At 38.3% G+C, this 24221-nt stretch overlaps 1 protein-coding gene across 1 annotated transcript; it reads left to right on the top strand.

The window, feature by feature from the left end:
* The first annotated feature begins 396 nt into the window (after nt 1–396).
* Nucleotides 397–23927, top strand: LOC140237646 (cysteine dioxygenase type 1-like). Its single transcript, XM_072317572.1, has 5 exons — nt 397–788; nt 13026–13103; nt 18113–18273; nt 19935–20104; nt 23272–23927. Exons 1-5 carry the CDS (start codon nt 613–615, stop codon nt 23317–23319), a joined length of 633 nt encoding a protein of 210 aa, XP_072173673.1. The 5' UTR covers nt 397–612; the 3' UTR covers nt 23320–23927.
* The last annotated feature ends 294 nt before the right edge of the window (nt 23928–24221 follow it).

Below are 24221 nucleotides of genomic sequence, written 5' to 3'. Positions count from 1 at the left end.
CAAGAACGCGCGCAGTGCAACTCGTTAGTGCTATGTATATTGCACGTGTGCTGCATGCATAATGCACGTTGTACGTATGTGTTGGGCATTGGATGCCGTATGCGGCCGGTCTGCATAATGCAGATTGAGTTTACTCGAATAACTTATAACACGTTACTTGGGTTTTTCTCAAAAAGATCGTGGTTTACTTCGCTGAAAAGTGATACTCGCAGAGAACTGACGTAATTACTCAAGTACTTGCTGACTTACGACTCGGTATCACTACGATTAAACTTAAACTGTGTGATCGATAGTCTTCTTGCTCTCAACATCAGTTGTGAATTCTGTGAACTCAATGGTTTTTATTTGTACTGAAGTCTCACTGAGGTTCATCAGTGTCACACCATCCACGTCGGGACTCTCGCGCGGAGCTCTCCCAGCAGCCGCCACTCCAGCCAACCGTATTTGCTGAGCCGCTTCTTTTCGTCGCGTTGTCGTTCATTCAGCTCAGGAACCGACACTTTCGTCGAGACTGTTTGTTGTAATTTGTCGCTGATATTGTTGGCTTGTCATATCATAGCCAACAAGAACTAGATTCAAATTTTGGAAAGACTATCATTGCCAACAAACAGAATGGAAGTCGAGCAAACCTTCAACGCTAAGCCACAGACACTCCAGGAACTCATCGAGAGCCTACACATCCTCTTTGCCGAAGACAAAGTGAATGTGGATAATGTGCAGATGGTGATGGAAAATTACACCAGCAATGAAGACGATTGGAGCAAATTCGCGGAATTCGACCATCACAGGTTTGTTTTTGTGGTTTTTTTTTCTCCCACGGGCCATGCCATGGCCATGATGTATCATTTCATTTTTAATAAACTTCACTCCAATAAATAGTTAATTTATTTCTACTGAATTTCTAACATTAGTTGGTCTAAAAATACAATTATTATTATTCTGAATCTGATATTAAAGTCAAATTGAATTTATTAACTTCAAGTTCAATTCACCTGTATCCTCCTTTAAATTTTAGACTATATTCACCATTCACCTGTCTTGTCTGGCCTCTGGAAAGTATACCGGTAGTCGTATACGGTATAAATTAAGTTGTAAATTAAATTCAATGCCCTCTCATTTTCAGAATATTAACTTCTACTGTATTTAGATGTAAATGTTATAGGGCCTACCATAAGGTCTAATTTAACTCCATTAGATCTATGCATTTGTCATATCAAACCTGAATGACTTCTTTATTGCAGTAATGTTATAAATAAATCTGTGTAAATTAAATGCTTTGAAAGAAACTTACATTTGTAGTAGATTTCAGAATGCCATCCTAAACGTATGTAGGGCTAGGGGTTAAATGCAAAGGTGCCGACTCGCCAGAATCCATACGGGCACTGCAATGTCCCACATGTAACATTGCGCCAACAAGGTGTGGCGCAGCACATTTTTCCAGCTCAGAGGCCTTGCTTGTATGCGCAATTACATGTCATTGAGCACGTATAGGTTTCTACATGTAGTGCGCGTCCGAATTCTGGAGGGGATGGATGGATTCTGTTGGATCATCAAGGTGATATACTGTACAATGTAGAATCAATTTGGGAATTGTGAAATTCTGTCATGTATTTACAAAATTGATATTGAGATAAAAGTAGTTAAATATTGCTGTAGATATCATTTTATTTTAGTTGAACAAATATTGCAGAAAAGTGAACAAGTTTCTGAAAACTGGTGGTTTTACTCGACTATGGGCCCTGATGTGTCAATTATCAGAATCAGACATGATATGAAAATAATTTTTGGAACCCACTTACAAGTCACAGGGAACTGATGTCCTTTGACTTTGATAGACAGCCACACTTTGTATAGCACAGAAAAGAGAGTGATGAATCTATCATTAGAGACATTACAGCACGTCACAACTTAACTACACGCAGCCGCTTGTCGCAAAGCAACAGCGGCTGCACCTCTACTCCTTCACAGACGTGTTATTTTCAGCGGTGGGTGTACGTTTCCTTCATGATTAATCGTGGAAAACTAAAATATAAGGAATCCCCGTAATCTATGATAATCATTCAATAATCGGTATGCGTATTTTTTGTAATTACGTCAAAAACCCACCGAAATCCGTCCTTAAAATCAGCTCTGTAAGCGTCTGTATTGCTTCACTCCTCATCTTCTGCGTGTTATTGAATAGCAATCATTCATCTATACTACAATGTAGCTAGTCGGAGCGGAAGTGGATGAGCTAGTCGGAGCGGAAGTGACGTCAAATCATGAGAGCAGCACGCGCGGAAATACATGTACGTAGAAGATGACAAGCTTTACGTAACACAAGAAACGCACGGGCGTACGTAAAATGCTACCACGGTACCTCGGGTTGAGCGTTCGTGGTAGTTCGTTGATTTTGTGAATCATCGCACAATCTACTCCGAAAAATTCAACAATAAGGTTTGGATACCAACACAACACCAAATTCAACTCAACCATCAGCAAAATACGATATAGGTGGGTGGTATTACTGTTAAAATCAAACAAAATAAAAGACATTTTTGTGGTCTTGCCGTCAAAAGCGACGGTCGTTTACAACGTTTAAACACTAGTACATGTCAGACTGCTGTTTGCACAGCGGTCTGGTCAGGCAAGTCACAACTCGGAGTTGAAAGTCTAAGCTCATTAGGAATAAACTTCTAGATCTAATTCTTATCATTAAAATGTGTTTGCTTAGTCAACGTTTTTATATTCTACCTATCTAACTGACCGACAAATGCAGGTGAACATTGCTTACGAATTTGGCTTTTGTCAGCCTTTTTTTACAGGTGCAATATATAAAAGTTCACAGACCATTTTTTTTTTAATTGTTGCAAAATTAGAATTTTCCTTGTTTCAGAGAATTTTGAACATGTTCAAAATTTCTTTACAATTTTGTTCTACCATGAAGTGTTTGCAAAGAGATTAAGATGTGTTACCGAACACATTTTTTAATTGGCCAGCCATGTGACCATGGTTCCTGTATGCGATTGACCCAGTCACACCCATTAAGATCATTCAAGGCCATATCAATCACCATTCTGAGGAAACAATGCAGTAGAAGAAAAGTTCAGACCTCATGTAGGACTTTGGTCGAGGACTGAGGTTCCACTCTGAAAAAGTTCTTGAAGCTGTGGAAACCTCCGCCATCCATGTACAAAAGTAATTACTGCAAGAAGGCAGGAGAGCTATGGCCCTTATCAGAAATGTCAGTAACAAATTTTAACTTACAATACACAGTCCTGAGGGAATTTGTACTTTTCAGAAATATGAGATTTTGTGGAATTCTCCTGGCCTATTGTAGTCACCCACCTCTCAATTTCTAAAAAAATCTCCAGTCTTCCTTAAATATAAAGTGCTCCTAAATACAATTGTACAACGTAGGCATATTTGATGTCATGTCTTTTGGCAACCTCTTAAACTCTAAAAAACAGATGATTTTATTATCAAGTGTGATTATGTAATGCATAGTGGGCTCCCAAATATATGTCACCTAGTTGTAAACTGTACAGTAATCATGAAGAGCCTTGGTGACTAGTGGATCAAAAGATGGGTACGGTATCATTCTTTAAAACTGCTACAGATGAAATTTAGGACACCTATGTACCATGTACATTGTACGTGTGATGCACTTCATGTAAACTCTGCAGCAAGAGCAATCAAAATGCATGTACAATGTACAGCCATAGGTTTGATGTCTGTATTTTATACGTGGTCACGTTATGCACGTTTTGCATCACAAATGCCCAGACACCATCTACACGTAAGTAAACTGAGGTGTTGTAAATATCCTTGAAACATTGTGTGAAAATAAGTTCATGCACAGATTATTGTTATGTTGGCACTCCACACTGCATTCTTACAAAGTAAACATTCATGTTTACCAGTGTGCCAGATTTTATTTACCATGCTGATAGCAGACAGAGATGAAAATGAAAATACTACTATATCAAACACGAGTAACAGTTATAGAAAAAAAAGAAAAGAAACTTGAAATCTCCAGTGTTCTTCAGCAACATTTTATGGTAGGCCGTATTATTATTATTATTATTATTTATTCGGTAATTGCAAAACAATACAAGGGACAACAGAGAAACAAATAAAACAAGCAAAACACAAGAAAACAAAGTGTCAGGCTTTCCCTGTTGAGCTTCCCTAAGGAGCCGGGTTGGAAAAAAGCAATCAAAATCACTATGACCCTTGGGCCTCCCCAACCAACTTAAGGAAGCACATCAGGGAGTAGTTGAACATAAAAGAAAACAAATAATACAATTTCAAATTGAGCGTGTAAACCAGGTGGATTATCGTACAAACTAGAAATATCATTATGGCGAATGGGTATTAATTCCACCACCCCACCCCCCGATAAAAAAATTATAATCCAGTGTACAAAAAGTGATTTTGTGCATACATCAAGTTCAAGATGTATGTCTCTTCATTGTCACTCTATCATATGCAGGGTGGTCAACAAGTTGAAATGTGACCCCGGTTGCAAGCTCTGAATATGAAAATATTGGAGAAATTATACACTCTATGTGTGCCGAGCACACATCACGAGTGTGTAATATTTTGTGATGTATTTCTCTTTATCCTGCTTACTCTCATTGTTCTGTTCCATGTTTTGCACACAAATTTTTAAAGTAGTTTGCTGTTTCTAAAGTTTTGACCATATTTTTCACATGTTTGAATACATTAAAATTTAGAGAATGTTGCCAATTCTCAGGGTTGTTGCAAAGCATGTTGCTGGCTTTTGAGCATGTTGCAGGTTGACGTACTCCAACCCCTCTTGGACCACCCTGCATATACTACCATAGAACTACTGTCCGTATTGTAAAGTATGTACAAGAGTAAAACATGTTTTGCATTTCCCAGACAAATTACAGTTTACTGCACTCTAATGCATAATAGAGTATTTTAATACAAAAAGGCATACTGTAGTGTAAGAGTGGAAACTTTTGTGCATTTCGCGCAACCAGGCGCTAGCGAGAAAATAAAAGCATGCAAATATTTTTGCATGCCATACGTTCAAGTACACTAAATAGTTAATGTCCTGATTCCTCGGAATTAAAAACACATCAAATCCATCTTACCCAGCTGAGCGCGAAAAATTGCTTGAGTGGAAATCATCCACTTTTACAGTAATGGTCAGGCAAACAGCATAATGGCATGCAAATTGCTATGTACACACAAACGCATCCCAAGCAGGAATTCAGTACCGTAAGCATGTACAATGTACGTAAGTGTGGTTGTGAAACAATGGATTCCATAACCAACTATATGTACAAATTATATTGATGCAAACAAATCTTTTGACGAGTAAATTGTACATTAACAGTGTGTATACCAGAAAATGACCCAGCATCACATAATGAAAGATGGATTCATGAATCCCATAATTTGCATTCACAGATGCTGTGCACCACTTAATACGGTAAAATCAGTTTGCATTGTTTGCTCTCAAACTGAGGTTTAGAAGAAATTACTTTGCATGATTCACCCTCATGCACTTTTTTGACCGAACAATCCTCACACAGTAATTCATTTCTGGGCAAGATGTTCACAAGCTGGTACAACCGTTGATATGTACATGTAAACATGCATTGTACAATATTGCATACGTATAGATTTTAGAATTGAATACACATTGTATGTAAGTGCATTGTATTACCCTCATGTGGTGATTTGCCGGACATGATAAATTTTTCATATCCAATGTTTGTTGAAAAAGTACTTTGTATCATGGGGGAAATATTGAGTAGTGAACACATAAAGAGAAGTCACTTAGAGGTTATCACTTTTATGCCGTTGACTGCACACATGCACATCATCCCGGTGTAGCTTCCAGAGTGAGCTGCAAAAGGGATTACCACTTCAGGATCAAGATTCAAGATTCCAGATTACGAAGTGTTTAACATTGAATTCTCAAACCTATGTTTTTTTGCTTAATACAGTACATGTATTCATACAATGCACACTCTAGAAGTACCGTGGTCACTACAAGTACTTCATCAGGATGGGTCGGGAGACAAGTTTTTCTCCCGTTAAAGTGGTTTATGGTTTTGATTTAGTAGTGGAAATAACACATGAAAAATTTGTTACATCAAGTTTTGTCGCAATTAGCAAGTTTCCCGCTATATAAAAACTGTTCCCAATTAACAGGTGACCACTGTATTCAGGACCAGGAGGCTTAGAGGCATTGTTTACCATTTGCAGATGAAACAAAAACCCAGCTTTAGTGCTTCAAAATAGTTCTGAAATGTCAGTTAGTGATAGAAACAACCAGTGTAAAAAAAAGTTAATCAGTTTAATCATTAAGTAATTGTTAAATACATACAAAATATACCAGTTGAGTCCTCAACGGGTTAAGTATTTCAAACTGTAAACATCATCAAATTTGGATGGAAAGTAAAGAGGGCAAGCAGAATTTGGCACATTGCCAGTGAATTACAGCCTGACTCACAACCCAACACTATCTCTGTGGTCTGTATGGGTACCGAGCCCCCTGACACGCCTCACCCAGCTGACCAATCAGAGAGGAGAGAATCATCTAGATTCCTGGCATGTGATGGCCAAGACTGCTCCAAGCACAGAGTGCCAGGCAGGTTGGCAATGGCTCAAAGCAGTTCTAACCGGTTGTTTTTGTTGTAGTTTGAAAACAGGAGCAGTACCCTGTGTTTGTGTTGTGTACGTCACTGCAATGACGATAGCCTAAGAAGATGGTGCTGTGACTCACAGTACTCATCCACAACGTATTTCCAAAGATAAATGCTAAACACATCATCCCATGCATCTTGTGCTCACTCAGTCAGACTGAAAGTGAAATACACTTTGTGCTGGAGCTTGGGGTACACACACACACACACACACACACTTGCGTGTATGTACAAATACACAAACAACTCGCCCTATCAGCAATTTCCATCAAACAGCGATAGATCATAAAAAGTGCATTCCTCCCAAGTTTCCCAACATTTAACTTTGTATCATACTGTACATTGTATCTAGGCAAAATGCATTGTGAAAACCCCTTGAATGCTCGAGGCTGGACCAACCCAGTGTCATGTGGTATGCATTGTAATGGTTTCGACCACAGAACTCCCATGGTTCCTACCGCTGAACAAAATGAACTGCTGTCTTTACCCAGGGAGCTTAACCTGTTGAGGACGGACTGATTTTGCTACAACATGCATTTCCCATAGACACCTGCCTGAGTATACTCGGGACTGGTCCTCAACGGGTTAATGTAAGTTAGAACATTGCATGCATTGTAATGAATCCATCAGACCATACGGGGCATGTATTCAATGCATGCACCTGTACTTCCTACACCAAGGGTGACAGAAAGCATGTCCTTCGTGGGCGCGGTTGAGCACTCATGCAATATATAAAAGCACACATTCTTCATGATATATCGTTGGCTTTTCTGCTACCACAAGAACAGGAGAGAAACATGATACCTGATTACAGCGCTGTGGCAATAAACAATCTCACTAATCCAACAATACGTGTATACATTACGATTCCGGTTGGGTAACCTCCTTTCAGATAGAAATACCAGACTCGATTTGCTGCTGAGCAATTCATTCACGCCCTGATTTCATCCCACACAGATTTTTTTTTTTTTTTTAATGCCATATATACGTAATATTGTACCCATTCTCAGAACAAACAAAAAAAAATCAACGAATTGCAACATCTTCAAACTTGTTCGATTACTTTTATTGTAAATACATGTAACTGACACACACACCAAAAAAAAAAAAAACCAAAACAAAACACCTATTCATGTTACGGCTGGCCTGTGCTTTCTTCATAGTTAGCTCCCAGTGTACAAATGCATCATATTTGAAATACTTCCTTTTCATGATGTCCTATAATCTGTACATGCATCAAATCTTAATCATATGCAGAAGTCCTCATCCCCCAGCAGCCATTGTGCAGCCTTTATCTCATGACACAATTCTTCTGAGACACCAAGAATTACATTTGTAAGTACTGCGGAGGAAGTTTGCACTTTCACATAAAAGCCGGTTCGAAGATCCACTTTGCGCATGAGCAGAAAAAGGGTCATTTGTACCAACAGGCATGTTGGCTGTTGGATATTCACTGGGATAATGGAATAAGCATCTGCGATGTAATGATCATTCATGTACATGTAATCCTTATGAATGCTTCTTGCCAGCACATCCACCTGACAGCAAAAGTGGTATTTGGCGATATCAATAGAGAGAGATTGTTAATACGTTCAATGCAAAATAGTGAAATGGATGCTTTCCTAAGTGCTAATTGAATGATCATTCTGGTCATCTGGTCTGCGCAAGTTCATCCTCGGCTTCAACATAACTGATGAATTCCATATTGTAACGTCGAGCAAGCTTTATGCATTATGTCGCTCTGAAAACGAATGAAGTGCCCCTAACTGACTGAGAAAATAGGTAATTCGTACCAGTGTGCCCATAAGCTAATTCCAAACTGGCTTATTAAATCTACTAGTTGCCAAAAAGTGGAATGACCTTCCAATTTGAGTACTGTATCTTAAATACCCCTCTTCTTAATGCCTCACATGGTTACCTTGAGAAATCCAGATTGTATTCAGTCACTTTCATTACTACTGTGTTCACTTTCATGGATGAGATTGGTGCCCAGGAAAAACCCTCTCTCCTCATACATGCATTCAAATCTTCAAAGCGAACATAATTTCCATAACAAAGGTTGCTCCGAACTCCCAAGTGCTGGCACAAAAGCCGTGGCAAGCCTTGCTTAGCCTGCTACGTGACCATTGTTGGCAATGTTTTGTCATGATGAATTCAGAGAGAAGAGTTCTCGAATGGCTTCTAACTGGAGATGGGAGGATTGTATGATGCATTGTATTGATTTTGTAACAAACCATTGCATCCATTACTCTTGATGAGCCAGTTACTGCAAGGTCTCCATTGTTCCAGGTTGGATACTTGCCTTGATCACATGTGTTCACTGCTTCAGCAAAAACCATTTCAAATGTGAGGGCTGGCACCTATCAGAAACTTGGCAAAGAACTGAGCATAAATGTGAATGTGCACTAACATAACACTTATTTATTATACATTACACTTGTCTCTTGGTAAGAAGAATCTTCTGGTTGCCTTGTAATAGATACTGGTATGTTCTGTTGCCACGCCCCAAACATGACACTTTTTCTTTGCTGAGAAAAATCTTCAGGTTGCTTTCTGATAGTTAAACTTGTACTGGTACCGGTACCATTCTCGTGTTCTAGCACTCTACAGTACAAATGTACATGTATCAGAGAGCTTACCCACCCCCCGCTAAAAAAAAAAAAAAAAAAAAAAAAAAAAAAAAAAAAAAAAAAAAAAAAAAAAAAAAAATATATATATATATATATATATATATATATATATATATAAATATAAATATATATATATATATATATATATATATATATATATATATATATATATATATGTATATATATATGTGACCTGCTACAACAAAAGGATCCTAAAGTCGCTGACGGCTGAGCCGAGAAAATCGAGTTTGAAGTCACATCATCAAAATTGGCCAAAACAATAGTATTTCTGTTTTGGGCATAATTTTGTAGTCTAATGTTTTGTCTATCATCTGCCAAAATTTCGAAGCTAATTGATCAAAGGGAAGGAAAGAAATCAGCGTTTTTCTGGGCCATGATTTTCCGACTTTCAGCGTAACAGAAATGTGTCCGAAGATTTGGATTTAGCGCCGCAGCTAGACTCCGCCCCTAGCAACGAGGGAGTAATCTTATTGGTCAGTGCGCGGCATCCTGATTACTGATTGGTTGTGCATAGACCGCTGGCGCTAAGCTTGAATGAACATCGCGGAGGTCGCTAGGAGCATACCTTCTATTGTCAAGCAGTGAAAACTGTCTCGCCTCCCCTTGATCATGGTAGTGTCGGAAGGAAAACTTTGAAGGCGTTTTTTTTCTAAACTCTGATTTCCACAACCACTTGACATACGCTAATAAAATCATGGATATCTCCTCAACCGAGTTCTTTTATGAGTTGTGTTATATATGAAATTAAAGTAGAAAAATAAGGGAATAATGTCATGCCATTTTCAGAAAATTGTCCTCCCCCGACTTTCAAATCCTTTTGTTGTAGCGGGTCACCTATATATAATGTATATATACCGTATATATTTTTACGGTGTATCAAAATAGCTTGTTGACATCATGTTTCAGTGTACATGAATATTACCAGCAAACATTTGATAGTGATTATTAACAGGTGAAGACAATGAATGATTTGGTCAAATGTCACAGGGTTCAGTAAAGACATTATCCATACTGTAGTGTGCATAATTAAGCTAAAAGTAGATTGTCATGAAGTCACTTCAGAAGTTTTGCTGTTAAGTATTCAATGTAAATGTGCACCCCCCAATAAGAAAACAAACAAACAAACAAAAAACACACACAAACAAAGAATGTGGAAGAATTCTTAAGTTTTTCAATAAGCATGCCACTGTAATTACTGCCTTGCATTCCATTATCAGATACTTCATATACTACATGCTGGAAATGCTGCCTGACTTTTATATCAATACTTTTTTCTCTCTTGACCTTTTGTATTAAATTTAAATCAAGGGGGATTACTCATTACAACTTGTGCAATTTTATGGGTGTGTGAGAGTGAAGCTATATTGCCACATGTGTGAGTGAAGTTATGATATTTTATTGTAGGACGGATTTGATGTCTGTATGAAATACCCTAAATATTAGCATCCTTTGACAGTGTTGAAATAGCACCATGTCTCATAATCTAGATTTGCTTGTGGAAAAATCCTCAACCTGCTTTCTTGTTATGATTAATATCAAACTACGATGCCTCACCAGGGAGGTTGAAACTACAAATGGTAGATTCCATCTCCTTGTTGTCACAAAGTTTGTGATACTGATATGATCGTTGTATATTTATTTCTTTTGTTAAAATGTGTTTCATACAATGTTTCTATTATTACACTTGTGCATGATGGCCCTATGGCTGATCTTAAAGGGACTGTACAGTACTGGTTGAGGTGGGGATTCATGTTTTGAACATTCCTAAGTGAGATAGTGAAAAGCCTCTTATGAAATATGAAAGAGCATGTAATTTTAAGAAGGATTCAACGTTTATTTGATGAAAATCGGTTTTCAAATGGCTGAGATATCCAAAAAAGTGCCAATAATAAAAGGCGACATGCCACAACTTTATTAGGATCTCTTTGTTTCACCTTGTTTTAGGCTATCTCAGCCATTTCAAAACCGATTTTCATCGAATAAACTTTTGATACCCCTTAGAACTGCATTCTCTTTGACATCTCATAGAGTGGTTTCTGAATATCTCGCAAGACGTTAAAAGCTAAATCCTCACCTCGACCAGAACTGTACACACCCTTTAAGCAGAAATAGGATGCCATGTAGTGAGCACTGGGTCTGTTGAGAAAATATAAACTTTGCTTCCATGTATTTTATCCATGAAATGTTAAGAGTACAATGTATCGTGCTGAAGTGACTTTAATGTCACATTCATTGAGTAGGTTTGACTACATTCACTTTGCCCTAGCAATCCTACATAGTTATAAATAGCACTTTCATTTTGTTCAGAGTGTTCTTATCTGGCACTTTGTTTTACTGCTTTATGTATGTACTTACAAATACAGTCTATACCATTGTATTTCTTTCTTTTTGTGGTTGGTGGTGGTGTGCAGATGGGGGGGGGATGGGGTACTCCTATTTTTTAGATGAAAAATCAGCTGATTATGTTGAGAAGTACATGACATCTCATGTAATTTTACCAAATGCTCCTGCATGGAGGAAGTTTATCCTTCTGGATTATTTACAGATATGTAAAAAATTGTCGATGCAGTGAATTTGTCCTTTTAGGAAAATGAGGAAAATCAATGTTTCATGACCAGAGTCCACATCTGATTGCCAGGTTCTGTTTAATTTTTTTTCTCATTCCTACAGATTCCCAAATGGCGTCCATATTGTGCCACTAGAATTGTTTGTATTATTGATTCACTGAGACAGCTGTGCATTTGTACATTTCTTTGTATTTACAATGTACAATTGTTCATGTTGTGTAGATGCTGTCTAGACACAAGAGCAATGTAGATCTGTACAACGTTGGCAGCCTGAGCTTTCTCATAGTACTTATCTGTGTGGACATGTGCCTATATCAGGGCAACATGGTTGAAATTCACAACCAGTCATAATCTTGCAAATATGATAAAAAAGAATGTCTGCAGTGAATTCGTTTTGATGACAATATTAAGCCCTTTAAACAGCAGTCTGGTTTGTTTACAAGTAAAATTCAATTTGATTTTGTCTTCCATAACAGTCACCTGTGATACCACATGCTGCAAAGATCTGCTTTGATGTTGAAGGGAAAGTCTGCTTCAAGTTTAAAGTGACTGCTACCAACACTATAACTCTTGAATTCAAACAAAATTGGAATCAAACTAGAGCACATGCTGAAATTTAAAATCAGACAAAAATGCCAGAAATTTATGCTTTCTATAAATCAACATGTTTGAATAAAAGATGTACGTTATTGGTCATTGTCCCTACAAATGTACACCGAGATGTGGATGACATCAGAAAATCTCTGAATCCCTCGCCATCCATTTTTGCTACAAAATCCTTATCTTGAACAATTTAGAAAGAATAAATGATGTTCTTTGGTTTAGGAATGATGCATTTAATAGGGGAGTTGTGTAACTGATGTATCATCCAGTTATACATGTACACACATTTACTGTATGTTTGTCATCTATCAATCAGTCATTGACTTGTTGTGCAGTTGCATGAACTGGCCTTTATCAAAGACAATCTTTTTGCCCCCATAAATCCAGTATCTCTCTGTATCCCAGATCTCCCTCTTGCAGCAGCAGCAGCAGCAGCAGCAGCAGCAGCAGCAGCAGCAAGAAGCCCTGTTGTTTATTTCTGTCCTGACGTATTCCTCATTCACCCTTCTCTACCACATTTGAACCCTGGTTTGCAGGTATACAAGAAATCTGGTGGATGAAGGGAACGGCCGCTTCAACTTGATGGTGCTCTGCTGGGGAGAGAGCCAAGGAAGGTAGGGATCAAAACCACCAGCCTGATGCATTTCATGTCTTCATGATACAGTGATAATGGTCACAGTCACGTGAGGCACTAATGTGAATTTTGATGCCTTTTGATAACAAGTCTTTAGTGTATTTGCCGATAATGAGTTGGAAAGACAGTGATTTGTATGTGGTGGCATATTATGTAGGCCCCACCTCAAATGTACTGTTTTACGGGTCTAGGGCAACTACCCCAGACCCTTCCCCTGGCCCTAATCCCAGTCCTAATCCTGAACTTAATCCTAACCCTAACCCAAATTCCTAACCCTAAACCTAACCCTAACCCAAATCTTAACTCTAACCTTAAGGGGGGGGGGGGGGGGGTAATTGCCCTATGGGGGTAATTATGCTATTTTACAGTGTACATATATTTCTGTTAAGAAAAGTGCAGCCTTATTGCCAGTGAAGACTGTATCGTTTTCTGGGATGCCATCTTAAAAGTCAGTGTGGTATCTCGTATTACAGTGTATCACTCAAGTGGAAAAGTGGGAGCCTTTTCAATAGTCATTTTCTATTTAGAATTAATAGAAAGATAAAATGTGATTGGCTTATCTCCACATTGAGTATGACACAAAAGAATTTGATTTATTGAAATAATGATACGCCTGTCCATGATACTGATAGAGAGTGCTGAGTTGAAGATAGCAACAAAAACAACAACAGTGAATAATATCAAAGTCTTTCTTTTCTGTTCAGCTGATGTTTGTGTGCATACTTCTTTTGTGTATGACCTATTAATTAGGCATTAACGCTGATTAAACAGAAGCACTCAAACTATGAGATACCCCTTTATAAATGAAAGACAAAATGAGATAGAATGTCTCAACAAAGGTGAGCCCTGGAGATTATTTTTTTGTGAGATCAGCAAAATAACACATCTAGTATTTTGTTTGTGCAACTGGAGTCTCTACGATCTCCTCGATATAGATAAGTATGGTAATAGGCCAACTGTCAACAATATTCAATCACAGCAGAATGCCCAGCGGGGGATGGCACAGTATTAAAGAGGAGATCAAATAAAAGGATCGTGTTGCATCGCACTTGGCTGCAGAGAGTGAGTGGATGGGACTCTTCTGGTGCCGCTGCCTCGAGACAGGGCACGACAACTTTCGTAGGGAGATAAACTAAAGGAAAAAAGCCAGTCCATGTTCCGGCTGGCTCTGATCAATGGAATAAAAGCTGACAATTTTTTTTTTCACTGTTTTTTAGTTTGAAATGAAATAAGAAAGCAATGGTATTTGTAACAAGTATTTCTCATTTTCATGAAGCAGTTTTATTGCTCCCCAACTCATGTACAACAAACGAGATGAGATGATTTGTTAAGTTGTCATCTCTCCCACAAGTTTCCCATTGACCAACAAATTAGCAAAAGAAATGATATGAAATGACAAATAGAATTATATATCATCTATATCCAATTATTTTTATCTAAGCTGTTACAATTTGGCAGTGATTATCTTTTTTTTTTTTTTTTTAAATGGAGGGGTTTCAGTTTCTGAAGTATAGTGAATATAGTTGCTGTGACATTTTACTTTGTATTCGCAAACCAGTGGGAGGATGTTGAGGATTTGAACGTGGAAAGCCTTTAAAGATTTTCTATGCGCACTAGTAGGGGAGGTCATCTTAAGTGGGGCAAGAAATCTTTTCTCATTCAGAGATAAGGATATGGAATGCCCACTTGAGTTGTGATTGTTTTCAAATCATGATACCTGTTATCTCATGAACAAAGCCAGCCTTTTTTTTTCTTCATTATTTTGTTACCCTACTAACATGTTTGCATGCACATTAAATAATCATTAACTCTGAAGTGGACCTTTCCCGTGCCATGTCCTTCCTGCTAGCACATTTGAGTGGCATCACAGAACTTTTCCGTGAGTCTTCACACCTTTAAAGTTACAATCGGGCTGTCCTCTCAAAGGCTTTATTAGTTTGGCATACTTCCTGAAATGAACGTGAAAGTAGCAGTCTCTCTGATTTTTTTTTTTTTTTTTTTTTTTTTTTTTTAAATTGGATTAGGGGTCCCTCTGATATTTACCAGACAGAATGGTGTAAGCACTTCCTAAAAGATCTTTGTCAGGGTACTGGTCAAGCAGCGAGGCAGATACAAATTATGATCCTTGAGTTCGTCCGTTTGGATAATACAGAATTGACACAGAGGAGACTGGCGTGTCACGACTCGGTCACCCGGTCATTGTGGTGAGGTGAAAGCGTGCAATTAACCCAAGACTTGCTGGATGTTGAATAATGTATACACCAAATGTATACACCAAATGTTTAGCGAGTCTAACTTTTCACAAATCCCAGACTTCTGGACAATGTCAGGAGTGGTTAAATTTGCGGTTGCGGAGTGAATACGAAAGTGAGTGCTGAACAGAGAAATGTATTATGCATACATGTCACACATATGTTGGGATGAGAGTTAATATTTTCATGTGTTTTGAATTCACGAACAGCCTCTGACTCATGAAATTCATGAAAATAAAAACCTCTTGAAATATTTGGCATATATAGTACATCATACTTTTGTTTCCATCAGGCTAGAAATTACATGTTCACCATGGTAGTCTCTTCTGCTGTCCAATGGTGCAAGTTGTTCGCTCACCCTCTCAGTGAATTGATTATTCCCAGATAAAAGAGTAATTAATCTTTAACTCACAAGTGTGGTGCTTGGATTTTATTGTTGAGTCGTGACTGATAATTTGGTTTCTTATCCACAAGTGCATGAATGTCCTGATATCAAACAGTATCATCAGTTTGATACCCTGGTATTATTGTTCTAAGTAACAATGCCCATCACTCTCCTCCTTCAAAAGTTTATTCATAAGTGGTTCCCATCTCCTCCCCCATCCAAAAAGAGTAGGTATATTAAAAAGAAATGACAAAGTGCAGTTGCATGTAGATATATAGATAGCTATCAAGGTGTCTACAAAAGTTGTTAAAATGCATTTGTTTTTACATTTGCGGAAAAACAACTGTGTAATCTTTTTTTTTGAGAGAGAGAGAGAGAGATAGAGAGAATGTTGACAATTGATACTACGGCATTTTCTTAGACTTCTAGTGGAAGACTTAGATATGACTTTTAGAAGTGTAAAGAGAATCAACATCACATGTCCAGACCAAAAAAAAAAAATAAAATAAAATAAAAAGTTGCCGTACAAAGTGAATTTAAGTGGGTGGATTGCATAATTTCCCGAGTCCTAAAACTGATCGTGTCAACTCTTTCATCATCTGTCCATTATTTTTCTATTTGCATGGATCAAACAAAGGTGTATGAACATAAAAATGTTAAAGGTCTTTTAATGCAGGTGGTTATTCCAGCTGGATATCTCATGTTTGCACACTTTTGTCGGCATTCTTTTATACTTTGATTTTTGTAATTCTCCACCCCCCCACAACAGAAAACAAACCTTTTGCTGACAGCAACATTACAACAAACAAACAAACAAACAAAAAACACCATTGTGCCACTGCTGTAAATGCTCTTCCCTCCCATGATTGGTTTTCATGTCTCTGTACCAAGTGTGCCAAATGCATGATCATTATGATTCAGGTTGTTTGTACATTAGTCAGGATGTAGAGGTGTTTGCTTCGTTCATGAGACAACCCCAAAACCTATCCACCAGATATGCACCAGACTACGATTATAGAATTAAAGCATGGTGGGATCTTTAAAGGGAAGATAAACCCCAAGAACAATGTGGATTGAGTGAAAGCAGCAACATTAGTAGAACACATCAGTGAAAGTTTGAAGAAAATCGGACAATCGATGCAAAAGTTATGAATTTTTAAAGTTTTGGTGTTGGAACCGCTGGATGAGGAGACTACTAGAGGTTATGACATATGAGTGGACTACAATATCAAGAAAATATAAAGAAAATACTACAAAAATCCATTTTTCATGAAAATTACAAATTCCATCAACTTGATATTGACATATGTTAAGGGTAGCAATTATTCCCCCTGCTTTCTGAAAGCGGTTGGTCCACTGCTCTTTCATAATTCTAGAAAAGTGATTTTTTTGTTGAATATCCTTTATATTTTCTTTGTATTGTTGTCCACTCATACGTCATATCCTCTAGTAGTCTCCTCATCCAGCGGTTCCAACACCAAAACTTTAAAAATTCATAACTTTTGCATCGATTGTCCGATTTTTCTCAAACTTTCACTGATGTGTTCTACTAATGTTGCTGCTTTCACTCAATCCACATTGCTCTTTGGGTTTACCTTCCCTTTAATGGATTTCAGGACAGAAATTCAACAAACTCAGAGTCACAAGTCATGCTTTTCTATTTTTTTCTTCCCCCTTTTTTTTTTCTTTTGCAATTTGCATCATGGGGATTAATCTTTCAGAACATCTCACTGAATCTGTGGATATTGTGGCACAGTTTAATGTTTAGAAGATATTAGATTTTATTCCAGATATCTGCCTTATTGCAGGAGTAATCATTTGCATTGAAACTTCTTGGTCTTGGAGTAAAGTGACATCTGGTAACAGTGATCGAGTCTGAGGCAAACTCTGATTCAAGGTTTCCAGGACATGATATTCAATCAAATGCTAACTTTCACCAGAGACATCATATCTCTTGTATTGTGTGATTGAGACCAAAATCACTGTTTAGCAAAAAAAAAAAAAAAAGAAAAAAAAAGAAAAATGTAATCGTTGAATTGTTATAACGTTGTTTTTTTTTTCTGTCTGGATTTTCCAATTTCAAGAAGTGACTGCGGATGTCTAAGTTATTTCATTTGTAGACAGAGCATACTAAGTATCCTTATTTGTGTGTGTGTGTGTGTGTATGTGTACATGTGGGGGGGGGGAGGTAAATATGAGCTCCGCATGTATTCAGGGTTTATTTTTGGGGTTGGGTTATTTGTTTTGCTCTTTTTTTTCCCCTCTCTCTGTGTGGGATCTCCCACTGTGTGTGTGTGTGTGAGGTTGACGCCACTGATGTAACTTTGAATCTCTCCGTTCATCCTTCCGCAGCTCCATCCACAGTCACTCGGACTCTCACTGCTTCATGAAGATCCTGGATGGCACCTTGAGGGAGACCATGTATGCCTGGCCTGACAAGACCAAGAAGAAGGTCGCCATGACCAAGCTGGCCACCAACGACTACGAGAGAGACCAAGTGGCTTACATCAATGGTAGGTAGACTTGCTGTAAAACTGCGAATTTTCGCGGGAATGAAATTTTCCCAAAATTTTGTGAGGAGCCAAGAAACCTCCCCGAACTTTGCGAGGAGCCAAGATTCGTGAAAGTAAAATGCACATATTTTTATTTTTTATTTATTTTATTTTGTTATGCAGTGCATTAAATGTCAGCGGCAATACGCAAAAGTGTCATGTCGTGAGAAAGGCCATCAGGTCCAGTTAGTGAATGTTTGTGGTGTTACAGTATGTCTGTGCTTTTTTTTGGGGGGGGGGGGGGAGGGGGATCTCTGTTCATATGTACCATGGAATATTCAAGAATGAAAATTTGCATGTCAGAATTTGAAAGACGACGTGTGGGTCGAAACCTGTGGCGAGGAAATAAGAAATGAGTAAAATTATCTCTTTGGAACTGCCAATGGAAGAAAAAGTTAGTGAGTTTCAACCTTTGAGATGCTGTGCATTTGCATCATGGGCAGCAATATTTTCTTGTGCTGTTCATTTCAGGAATTCGCAAAATAAATACTGCTGTGAAGTTTTTAGGTTTTATATGTATTAGTATATACTGGTACATCAGTGATATTAAAAAGAGTAGAAACTTTTATGATGATAGTAATATTGATATTTAAATTCCGATGATAACACTAATCAGTTGTTACTGCTTCTGCTGCTGATCATATAAGAGTTTTGTATTAGACCGGTTGTTATATGTCATTTTCATATTCTCCTCATATATAATATTCTGTATCATTGAAAGGAAAATTTGGGAATTCATTGTTTGTTAGCAGGAGAATAAAGTAAGAAGAGCACTGTACAAGCATGATTTTTTGTTTTTGTAATTGGATTTTTTTTTTATTTATCATAATGGTGCAGCATATTGTTTCACTTAACAATTTATTCAAACTCACAATTGGTGTGTACACGATAAAATACCTAGGGTATAAAGCCAGTTTAAGTCTAGTCACATAACTATCATTATATATAATGTAATTAGAATTCAGATATTGACATGCTGGCAGTATACTATATGGACATCCCTGTTCCACCTTTCGAATAATCCTCTTTATTCACTAACACAACAATACTCATCTGTGCTGGTTTGCTTGCAAGTGATTGTAGAAGCTTGAAGCGAGCCACTGACGCACTTCCAGTTGGATCGAGTTCAATATTCTTGTTTGCACGCACTTGAAATGGCAGACCCATTGTGAGGAAACCATTGACCTCTTATTGAATTTGATGCCATTAGACTATCCACAGTGAGCGCCTGATGCGACTTTATTAGGAAATGTAATTAAGTGTATTTAGAGTTTACACAGGGCTGGGGGTGGGATGATCAATTTCGGGCCCGTTCATATATTTCAGGTCGTGCTTTGTTTGGACTACAACAGGAAATCTAATTTTGTCAAGCATGCAATAGGCTTCTTTGATTATGGTCAATCAGGCAGGATTGCTTACACTACCAATCCACCCTTATCCCCAGGAAGACAGCTTGTTTTTGACTGAATGACTACTACAAAACTCATCATGAGGAACAGTGCCCAAAGTGTCAGACCCTTAACTGAGCCTCATACCTCTCTCTCTCTTTCTTTATTTATGTCACTTCACTTTGTGTATCTCCATCTCTCCTGTGCCCCCCCCCCCACTCCCGCCTCCTTCAGATTCCAAGGGTCTCCATCGCGTGGAGAACCCGAGCCACAGCGACTTTGCCTGCAGCCTCCACCTCTACTCGCCGCCCTTCGAGACGTGCAAGTGCTTCGACGAGAAGACGAGCCGGACGTCCGTCAGCCGCTGCACCTTCTGGTCCAAGTTTGGCCAGAGAACGCCCTTCGTAAGTGCCCCTGTGGCCTCAAAGAGCCACGCATGGCTGTAGAGCTGTGAATATTAACGGAAACCCAAACCCAAAGAGAAATGTGGATTGAGTGAAAGCAGCAACAATAGTAGAACATACAGTATCAGCGAAAGTTTGAGGAAAATCAGACAACTGATGCAAAAGTTATGAATTTTTAAAGTTTGGTGTTGGAACCGCTGGATGAGACTACCTGAGGTTATGGCATTATGTTTGGACAACAATTTAAAGAAAATATACAGGGAATTCCACAAAAATTCATTTTTTCATGAAGATTACACGTTCCATCAACTTGATACTTACATATTATGTTAAGGGTAGCAATTATTCCCCCTGCTTTCTGAAAGCGGTTAGTCAAGTGCTCTGCCATTAAGCTAGAAAAGTTGATTTTTGTGGAAATTTTCTGCTTTCGCTCAATCCACATTGCGCTTTGGGATTGGGTTTCTTTTAACTCAATCCAGCTCTGTGCTGCCCGCAATGTGAGATATGTATGATTTATAAGAGCTCAACATTAGAGTTGACCTGGTGGTATGGGGCAACTCAAAATTGATGTTGGACCACCAAATATCCAAAAGGGATATCTTTTGGAGGCTCAAATTACATTCAAAATTAAATTGTATACTTCATTTTATTTTTATCCCGTGCATTTTTTTTTACCCCCAAAAAAGGTCAAAATGTAGTGATTTTAGTGGCCAAGACGTGCCACCAGAGAAAACTGTTTAGTGTCGAGCCCCAATATATATTTGTAATGCATGTGTGTGCATGAACCAGAGGCATCCAGACTGTGTACAGGAGTCAAATTGCTCTTTAAAGGACAAGTTCACCTTCATCAAGATAAGGATTGAGAGAATGTAGCAATAATAGTAGAACACATCAGTGAAAGTTTGAGGAAAATCGGACAATCCGTTATGAATTTTTGAAGTTTTTGTGCAGTCACCGCTGGATGAGAAGACTACTGCAGTGTATGATGTCACATGCGTACAACAATATAAGAAAAATATCAAGAGAATTTCACAAAATTTCATCTTTTGAAGAAAGTACACATTCCCTTGACTCGTTACTGACATATGTTATGGGTAATATTATTCCCATTGCCTTTAGAAAGAGGCAAGTCAAGTGCTCTTTTATTATACGAAAAAAGTGAAAAATGTTGAATTTTCTTTACATTTTCTTTATACTGTTGTACTCATATGACATCACGAGCCTTAGTAGTCTCCTCATCCAGTGGTTCCAACACTAAAGTTTTAAAAATTCATAACTTTTGCATCGATTGTCCAACTTTCCTCAAACTTTCACTGATGTGTTCTACTGATATTGCTGCATTCTCTCAATCCTTATTTTAATGAAGGTGAACTTGTCCTTTAAGGTTCTATATTTATTTTGATACATCCATCTTTCAAAAACCCAAAATGCACAATCATGTTAGATGTTTACCTAAGTTGGCTATCATTTTCAGGTGGAGGGGGAGGGGAACATGCAGACAAAGTTGCTAGAATGGACCAGGTAACTCTCATGGAGGCATACATGTATGAGGCCTAATCCAATTAGTGTTCATATCAGAGACTTTCTTCTTTTGAGTCCAAGAGTGGTACAACTGGGTACAACCAGATAGTATTACATTTACATATAGCTGTATAAAAATATTTTGTGACAATGATAGTGGTGGTCCAGTTGAGAGCTGAGGAGGTAACATACTGATAAAGTTGGTGCATAATTAATCACAGGGTCAATTGGTATTCATAGGGTTAGGGGTCACTATAGGGTCAATACTTGTCCATTTCACTCAATATCTTTCAGTAGAATGGGCACATATGATTATGTGAAAATGCCTTTGATGGATAAAAAAATATAACATATGTGACCTTGCATCACAAAACCAACAAAACGTCGCCAGACATGGATTTTTAGTTAAGAGCATATTCTGAAAGAGCAGACTTTCAGCTTTAAAATGATGTATAACTCAAATTAAATGGACTCTCCTAACCTATCTAAATATTGGAAAGAAAGCGCACTCTCAGGAAAAGTGTGAACTGAGAAAAGAGGTTCTGAAGCACAGGATCTACTAGTATTCAAGCACTTAATCTTTACTAAGCTGTGCTAGCTGTGGGATGAATGGGACAAAAACAGGATGCAAACCACTGGAGTAACAACAATGAAGGGATGATCAGATTAAGCTGAAATTAAGCATGCTTAATTAACACATTCTGTCCATGATTAATTCTAACTTTTGAAGCAGTAGCATTATCCTTTAAAGTTATTAGAGTTGAAAGTAAAGAGTGTGTACAGGGTTTTTAAGAAATGAAAAGGGGACTCTAAAGACAACACCTAATCTTACCATTCTAAAAAAAGGTGTTCAAGATAAAAATACCCAACCCTGTTACCATGAACGTTACAGTAAACATCATTAAACAAAATGGATGTGCAGTGGGTCGTGTGCAATATTTCAGCTGTGGAAATCAATGTTGCACCCAGCTGACGGTCCGTGTCACATATTCTCCCCAGAGGGAATGTTCATCTGTCTTCTCAGCATCATTTGAAGGCCATGCAGCAAATAGAAGCTGGTATGGTAATTTGATGAATCGGCCCTGTACATCCTGTTTCACATATTCTAGTGTGCGGTGATGTCGGTGCATGTCCGTTATTTGCTGGGAGGGGGATGTACCACTTGTGGTATTTGCAATGATTATCTGTCGACAGACGCCTGATAAATATTTTACCAATCCCAATTTTAGCCTTCCCCAGGGACCATCAGATCAGTCACTCCTTGCAGTACATGATATGAGCAGGTTCATATGGCAGTGATAGTTCAAAGGGACAAGATATTTGTGGGTTGAGGAGGAAATTTTGTCAGTGTCCGTTTCTTTAGTAAGTTGTCATACATTCACTAAATATGAGGACGAAATGAAGTGTTTGATTGATGTGGTAGATAAAAATTTGTGTTTGTGAAATTGACTGATATTACCCTTACAATGATGGGCAAATCTAATATCAGTTAGCAATATGAATGCCAAGACTATTATTGTAAATGCTAGGCCATTACAGATTATTTTGGAAACTGAAACTACATTCTGCATTTAAGAGGTGATATCATGCTTCCTCACGTCTCTCTCCCATGTCCGTTTTTTTTCTTTTTCTTTGCATGACTACAGACCGTCAATGGAAGTTCAAGTTCATGCATTGAGCCGGAAAACAACTAATAGGCCACTTGATCACGCCCCAGCGATTATGCCTTTCTGCGACTGCAGCGACCTGTGCCCCACGAGGGGAGATTCAATGCGTCGGCGCAGGTGGAATTTAGTAAGATTTGACACAAAATCGGGTGCCCCCAGTCAAGCGGTGCCAACAATGGATGACACAATCAGACATCATTGCAACTCGTCGGACGAGAGAGAGAGACAAAAGTGGCAATTCTGTAGGAAAGAGGAAAGATATCTTCAAAGGTCATGCCTTTTTTATCTTACAAAAAAAAAAGTTGTATATTCAAACTGCCATTGTGGATGGAAGTTGTCAGTCATTATTCCACTCTTAGTAGTTCCATACTTTCATCTTTGTGTGTAATCTGCTCCTCATGCTACACTTCATAAGGGGAAAAATCCAACTATAATCAGCTACGGCATGACCCAAAATTTGGCGCAACGCCTTCACGTGCAAGTTGCTCGATGTAAGGAGACATTCTTCTTGTGTGTGAGACCCATCATGGCAGTCCATATGACCCGTGTTGAGGTGCAGGAAGGAACCCAGCTCCAGTATCAAAACCTCCCAGCATCCTCTATGAGAGTGCAGTGCAAAACAACATCACCACCACCACCACCACCACCACCACCACAACAACAACAACAACAACAAGAGCAGCAGCAGCAACAACAACAACAACAACAACAACAACAATAACAACAACAAGCCAAGTAAACCAATCACATGTCATTTGCATGCCTCATTATGCAAGTCTTTCCTGCCTTTGGAAAGCTTCCAAGGTCATTTAATCCCGCTGTTGTAGCTCAGAGCGATGAATCAATCAACTTGTAACGCTGCCAAGGCTGCCAGTCGCTAACCAACATTTTCACACTCTCACCTTGGGGGGCGAGGAGAAGGAGAAAGA

Source organism: Diadema setosum, chromosome 14, assembly GCF_964275005.1.
Source record: "Diadema setosum chromosome 14, eeDiaSeto1, whole genome shotgun sequence".
In the NCBI taxonomy this organism is placed as follows: domain Eukaryota; kingdom Metazoa; phylum Echinodermata; class Echinoidea; order Diadematoida; family Diadematidae; genus Diadema; species Diadema setosum.
Note: the sequence above shows the minus strand (reverse complement) of the source record. Positions and strands in the feature narration are given on the sequence as shown.

Bases quoted from the DNA above. Each gene is read 5' to 3' on its own strand.
- LOC140237646 (XM_072317572.1), top strand. From the start codon at position 613: ATGGAAGTCGAGCAAACCTTCAACGCTAAGCCACAGACACTCCAGGAA. The intron at 13,104-18,112 runs GTAGGGATCAAA...ATCCTTCCGCAG, and splicing joins TGGGGAGAGAGCCAAGGAAG to CTCCATCCACAGTCACTCGG. The intron at 18,274-19,934 runs GTAGGTAGACTT...CGCCTCCTTCAG, and splicing joins CCAAGTGGCTTACATCAATG to ATTCCAAGGGTCTCCATCGC.